This window comes from Antrostomus carolinensis, unplaced genomic scaffold, assembly GCF_000700745.2.
Source record: "Antrostomus carolinensis isolate BGI_N321 unplaced genomic scaffold, ASM70074v2 scaffold5653, whole genome shotgun sequence".
Classification (NCBI taxonomy): domain Eukaryota; kingdom Metazoa; phylum Chordata; class Aves; order Caprimulgiformes; family Caprimulgidae; genus Antrostomus; species Antrostomus carolinensis.
The window spans coordinates 6,465-13,199 of NW_010304335.1; the positions used below are offsets into that span (position 1 = coordinate 6,465).

Genomic DNA, 6,735 nt, shown 5'->3' on the forward strand with positions numbered 1-6,735 from the left:
TCCCAAGTCCTTCTCTTCGGAGCTGGTCTCAATCCATTCATCACCCAGCCTGTATTTATGTTTGGAATTGCCTTGACCCAGGTGCAGGACCTTGCATTTGGCCTTGTTGAACTTCATGAGGTTAGCACCGGCCCACCTCTCAAGCCTGTCAAGGTCCCTCTGGATGGCATCGCGTCCCTCCAGCGTGTCAATCGCACCACACAGCTTGGTGTAGTTGGCAAACTTGCTGAGGGTGCACTCAATCCCACTCTCCAAGTCTCCAACAAAGATGCTGAACATCATCAGCCTCAATATCGATCCTTGAGGGACACCACTCATCACCGGTTTCCACTCGGACATTGAGCTGTTGATCACAACTCTTTGAGTGCGACCATCCAGCCAGTTCCTTACCCATCAAGTGGTCCATCCATCAAACCCACATGTTTCCAATTTAGAGACAAATTGGTAACATAACTATAAATAGCTGCTTGGGAACAACATATTTACCTTTTTTTAAAAGAATTTCCATACATGTTTTTGCACCTGAAAATGCAGCTGCATGGATAGGCATACATCCCGTTTTGTTTGGTTTACAGATTTTCCCTCCGTTTTCAATCTGAAAAATAATGGCTAGATATAGCTTAATGACATACAGAAATTTCTGACTAATGAACATACTATTACAGATGTAGTCTCCTGGGTAGCTGTCTCCCTTTTTTATGTTGTATCTGCATTCTGAAGTTTATATACAAACCTCTTCTGCATGCTATATCCATACATGCACTTCATTTTGTGTTCTGATGACCTTTGTTTTTCTGTTTTCCACTCTGATATATTTACATATGATCTTAAAAGATTAAAGTTTCTTAGTAACGTACGCAAAGCAACTTGAATATTAGGTCCACGATTAACCTTCCTCCATTGAACAAAGACAGAACACAGGAACAGAATAACACTGCATTAAGGTAAACGGAATCACATCAAAAGATGATGGATAATTATACCTACCAGGAGTGTCAGTGCTTCAGGATTATCCTTGTAACATGCTACAATTATAGGTGTGTTCCCTGCTTCGCCTTCCAGATTAACATCTGTACTGCTATGCTGGACTAAGATCTAAATGTTTAAGAAAACATTCAGTTAACCATAAGCCATATACAACAACAAAGGCCTATTACATTACTTTTTTTGTTTATCATCGATAGCACTCCTGTGATGTGTTCTTTTTGCATGCCAAAAGCCCACGAAGTATAGGCAGAGGAAGGACAAAATGAAGGAGATTGCTAAATAAAACAGATACTCTGCAGCTGTGTGCAGTGTTTATCCTAGTTACCCAGCTGTCTGCTGTGAAGAATTTTATTTCTCTTTGTCTCTTCTCACCTGCATTTTTCACATGCATATTTTTACAATCTCCCCAATACTAGGAGAAAAACTTTTCTGTAGCAAATTGCAGATTGGGATTTTCAACTGAAGTTTGTTACAATGTCTTGTAATATTCTGTATTCCCTAGAAAGTAGCATTTGGACAGTTTGGGAAGTACCTATTGGACAGTTTATATAAGATCAAGGGAGATGGAATTTGACAAAAACAGGGACCCTTCCAGTCCTGAACCCCTGATTCAGTCCCTATGTTAACAGCTAACACTGAACTATCAGTATCAGCAAGTAGCCCTATGTCTGCTTCCAGCATTTTTTGAGAAGCAAAGGATCTGGAAATGATAATGACCATACTGCACCACATATTTATTCCTCTATCTACATAATTATTTAATTGTCTTTCAGTAATTTCAATGAATTTTTCAGTACTGGAGGAACTGGCACATTTTAGTCACTCTCAGGTAATTTGACAATACAAACCAAAGGAGAATTAGTTTGAATGAACAACAGAGTGGGGTAAAAATGAGAGCACATATTTAGTCAAGAGTAGAGCTGTAAAATAATCCAAACCCAGAACTTGATACAAGCCCATTTTAAAAATGTAATTGTGTTTCAGATTTTATTTTTTCTTAATTCATAGTAAATACAGATTTTGTAAAAGATGTGAGGACAGCGAAATTTCTAGCACTGAAAATCTCTAAAGGATTTTTAGTCTTGAATATGCGAATATGTTTTTTTTTTCTTTTGTTTGGATGAACTAGATAAAGAGATAACTTTAAAGTGAAAAGGTAAGTGAGGTTGTGTTAAGGTTGTATTCACCTAGTAAATTCAAGAACTTGACAAATTCTAAAATTCTATTCAAATGCTGCATATAGAATGAAAACATTCTTATGGTATTTGGACAAATGAAGAAAAAAATATGCTGCTTAAAATCTCAATGCTGTTGCTATTTTGCAAAGTTCAAAAGGCACATCTTAGTAACTTCTTCACAATATATTTTTTATGATTTTTAATTGCAGCTTTAGCTCTGCTTTTATTTAAATGATTACAAAAATGTTGGTTTTAAGAACTGTGTTTTCTGACTAATTTTAATAAAAATACACTAGTTTCAATAAAACTTTTATACTTCTATGACTCCCTATACAACTATAAAGAAAAAGAAATCAGAACATAAACATTTGGAATAACACATGCTTACATGAAATTTCAGTGTTAAAAAGAACCTTTTAAAATAAAATTCCTTGTGTTTAGAAAATTTAAAAGAATTCTCTGAAACATAACAACTACTATACTGGCACAAATATCAGTATTTATATAAATCAGTAACTTACTTTCTACTTGCTGTGCTAAGGCACAAACACTTCTATAAGCACCATATGTTACCCATTCTGCTTGTTAAACAAGGTATATAAGGAGATACAGCATATATAAACAAGGTCTTGGTGTTGTGCATGCAGCTGCTGTTGAGCTACTTATTAAGTCTGTATATTTATGTGGACTTTAGACTTACCTTAACAATTTCATTATGCAGGGACTGCACAGCCATGTGCAAAGGTGCCATCATATTGGAGTTGAGAATGTTTGGATTGGCGCCTCTGCTGAGAAGCAAACTAACACTTTCAACCTGGTTTTTCTTTGTGGCCCAGTGCAGCGGGGTATTTCCAGAAGAATCCATCACGTTTAATACTAGGTTGAAGGAGACAAAACAAAAAAAAAACAAAACCAAAGCAAAACCGTCAAATGTTCTAATCATACTAAAAAAAAAAAAAAATTAGTCTTCAGTGGAGGTTTAGGACTGTGCTACTATGTTTATTTAAAGGGAAAAAGAAAGATTGCACGCCACAGTGGATTGTGTTAATTTGATTAAATATTGTGCTGAACACATGGTATTTGTTAGAGAAAATGCTCTATTAAAAATATCAGTATACTGAAATAGCAGAGAAGAAGCTTGATAAGGTTAGTAAATAACAATAAATCTTTTCATTAGATCTTTTTAAATTATAATAGTGGAGAAATGGGAGGGGTGAAACACCTGTCTATTTCTTGCCTGTTATTATATATCTTTTTTCTGCCCCCAAGAGTTAGTCAATTTCTCTCTTTTCTTGCCTCTTCTTTTTCCTATCTTCTTTAACTTTGCAGCTATTGCTTTGGAGGCTGCATGGAACAAGTGAGTGTGAATAACTAAAATAAGAGATAATAAATAAGTGCTTGCAAGTGACAAGATTAAAGACTGTATCTATTCTGATTCACTTAAGAACACAGAGGTAAATCAATTCACACCAGTTATAAAACTGGTAGTTCTACACATTGTATTTTGAACTTCAAAATTGGAAATAACCTTCAACACATTCTCAAAAGCTGAGAAAAAAATTATATATTGAAAAGAAAAATAATATTTTTCAGATAGAATAATCTAAAATTAGATTGGCCATCATTAGGTAAAAACAATCAGATTTTCAGGACCATTGCACGTTGATTTTTAAGACTGTTTGTATGTAGAGTTGTACATACTTTCATGATCCTTATTAATAACTTCTAAATAACATCTTCTACACAGAGTGTTTTTCAATCGCTCAAAGGCCCACATTCTCCTACTTATAAATTCTTCCCTACATTTCTTTAGATGGCCTGTCTGATCAAATGTTTATTCTTCCTCACTGTTAAGAAAACAAGTTGTGATGACAACTTGAATGACAAGCATGAGAAACCAAATTAACTCTCTTTTACATTTCCAGTATTTTAAATGTAATAAAAGATACATAATATATATAAAGAAGATTAAAAGTCAGTCCTACTGTACTTCACTGTGGTTTGCTTTTTCATATCTGAAGACTGTAAATCTGAGTTCCAAACAAAATAAGATACATTGAATCACTGCATTAGAGAGAAAACAGTCTTTTTCCACAAGAGTGGAGCAGTTCTCCTCCGCAATGGTGACCCAAACCAGACCTGAGACACTGCAAAGTGCAGCAGACAGTTCGAAATATATTTAAATTTATAAATGTAGATGACACATAGCAGTTCTGCTTCAGTTGGGTAGCAAACACTTTGATTATTGAACTTTTTCCTTCTGTTAAATAAAACAGTTCATAAAATGTGTGTTACCTTCACAGGAAGAATCGTCTATGATCAACTGCATTAATTCTATTTGACCTCCTTCTGCAGCATGATGTAGTGGGGTGGCATTTAATTCATCCACTTTGGTAAGCCCAGAACGATTCTTCTTAATGAAGCTCCGTAGCCTACAGGCACTTCCATCTGAAATCACCTATTTTGAACACAAATATTCTCATTTTCCTAATAGGCAAGATGTTAGCAATGCTATAATGTGTTATTGTTGGTGTGTTACCACTGAGTAATTCTCTCCCAACTTTTTAGTTTCATACAGAATGTCGTGGTTTAACCCCAGCTGGCAACTAAGCACCACACAGCCGCTTGCTCAATGTCCCCCGGTGGGTTGGGGGAGGGAATCAGAAAAGTAAAAGTGAGAAAATTCATTGGTTGAGATAAAGACAGTTTAATAGGTAAAGCAAAAACCATGTGTGCAAGCAAAGCAAAACAAGGAATCTATTTGCTACTTCCCATCGGCAGGCAGGCGTGCAGCCATCTCCAAGAGAGCAGGGCTCCATCATTTTTAACAGTTACTTGGGAAGAAAAAACACCAACACTCTGAATGTGTCCCCCCTCTTCCTTCTTCTTTCCCCAGCTTTTATTGCTGAGCATGACATCACATGGTCTGGGATATCCCTTTGGTCAGTTGAGGTCAGCTGTCCCAGCTGTGTCCCCTCCCAACTTCTTGTGCACCCCCAGCCTACTTGCTGGTGGGGTGGGGTGAAAAGCAGAAAAGGCCTTGTCACTGTGTAAGCACTGCTCAGCTGTAACTAAAACATCCGCTGTTTTATCAACACTGTTTCCAGCACAAAACCAAAATATAGACCTTTACCAGCTACTATGAAGAAAATTAACCCTACCCCAGCCAAATCCAGCACACTAAAGTATACAAATCCTGATCAGATCGAGTCAACAGTGAAACTCAGATTGATCTGACTGATCGCAAAATCACACCCAGATGAAGAACAGTGCAAAATTAACAAAAATTTAAATTGCTTTCAGTACATTATTTTGTCTTCTGTAGTGAGCTTAAGATCTTCCTTCTACCACAAGCAAATTCATCACTTACTGTTTTGTACTCTCTAGCTGTGGCCATGCCAAATGAATTCAACAGAGAGGAAAAGTGTATAATATTGATAAATTCCTTTTCTAGATTTTTCTACGGAGACTGATATTGTGTCCTGGGCTTTGTAGCTCAGCTGTTGGGTTTCTGTGATGCTATTTACATCAGAGTAACCAATAAACTCTTTAATTTCAGCAGTATCCTAAGAGCATCCTATGGGCTACCATCTCAGTCTGAATCAACATATCTTCTTCACAGCATAATACAAAAAAATCTCCTCCGACAGCTCAGCCCTCTGACACCTTGATACCTCCCCGGTGCTGTTTTTTTGCAATGAAAGCCCAATACGAAACCCTGCTGATTCTTACTTTATGATGTTCTCCAAAGATTTTTGTTAGAGTGATTTAAAACTCATACTTGTACATGAACGAAAGTGATAGAAAAAAATATTGCAGTAGAATGGTCAGGAATTTAAAAACAAGTTATTAAAAAAAAATAAAAGGGAATAAAAAAGAAAAACAATTCAACAAAATTGGGAGGGGGGAAAAAAAGAGAAAATGCATATCAAAAGTAATGCAAACCCTTCCAAAGATGTGTAAGCAAGCAAAGAGTAAAAAAAAAAAAGAAATCACTTAAAATGATTGTTGCCTCCTCAGATGCAAAATAAATGGAAAATTTTGCTCTCCAGGATCCCCTGAGCCACAAAGACTCAACAATTTTTGCTGTCATTAGGCACATATACATTATGGGGCAGCCCATTCATATACTTCAGCATGTGTTTTAACTTCCTTCAGCTTAACAGTCTCATTGACCTCAGTGAGGTTACTCTGGCCAATAATGTTACAAATGCATTTAAAGATTTAGAAGACTGGGGCCAAATACAGGGTTACCATTTGCTTCAAAAGTGCGATTAAAAAAAGCTAATAGAAAACAGGTGATATCATTGTGGAAAGGGTATTTAAGGTGACTCAACTATCATAAAAATAAAAGGTCAATTACATACACAAATATCTATACATTTTATACACAGCTACTTAGGAAAACCTTATTATAGAGCTCAGTATCTTCTAATCCTTCTTATATTTGAACTTAATTTTAATGAATTTCAAATGTTTCTATGGATCTAGACTACATTTTGCCACTCTACATTGGAATTTTTTGTCAAATGACAAAATGTGTCCGAAATAATAAAATGTGGCACGATGA

The 6,735-nt window shown here is 35.9% G+C and overlaps 1 protein-coding gene across 1 annotated transcript in view; it reads right to left on the minus strand.

Annotated features, from left to right (window-relative positions):
- The window catches only part of LOC104522182 (transient receptor potential cation channel subfamily A member 1-like), a gene marked incomplete at its 3' end in the record, with an annotated part of 9,168 nt that extends 2,840 nt beyond the window's left edge, over positions 1–6,328 (minus strand). The window contains exons 1-5 of the mRNA XM_010164403.1: positions 6,272–6,328; positions 4,461–4,623; positions 2,866–3,041; positions 988–1,095; positions 487–595 (exon numbers count right to left, since the gene is read on the minus strand). Of these exons, the coding sequence (XP_010162705.1) occupies positions 487–595; positions 988–1,095; positions 2,866–3,041; positions 4,461–4,623; positions 6,272–6,304 (589 nt within the window). The remainder of the gene's footprint in view (positions 1–486; positions 596–987; positions 1,096–2,865; positions 3,042–4,460; positions 4,624–6,271) is intronic.
- Positions 6,329–6,735: the final 407 nt, after the last annotated feature.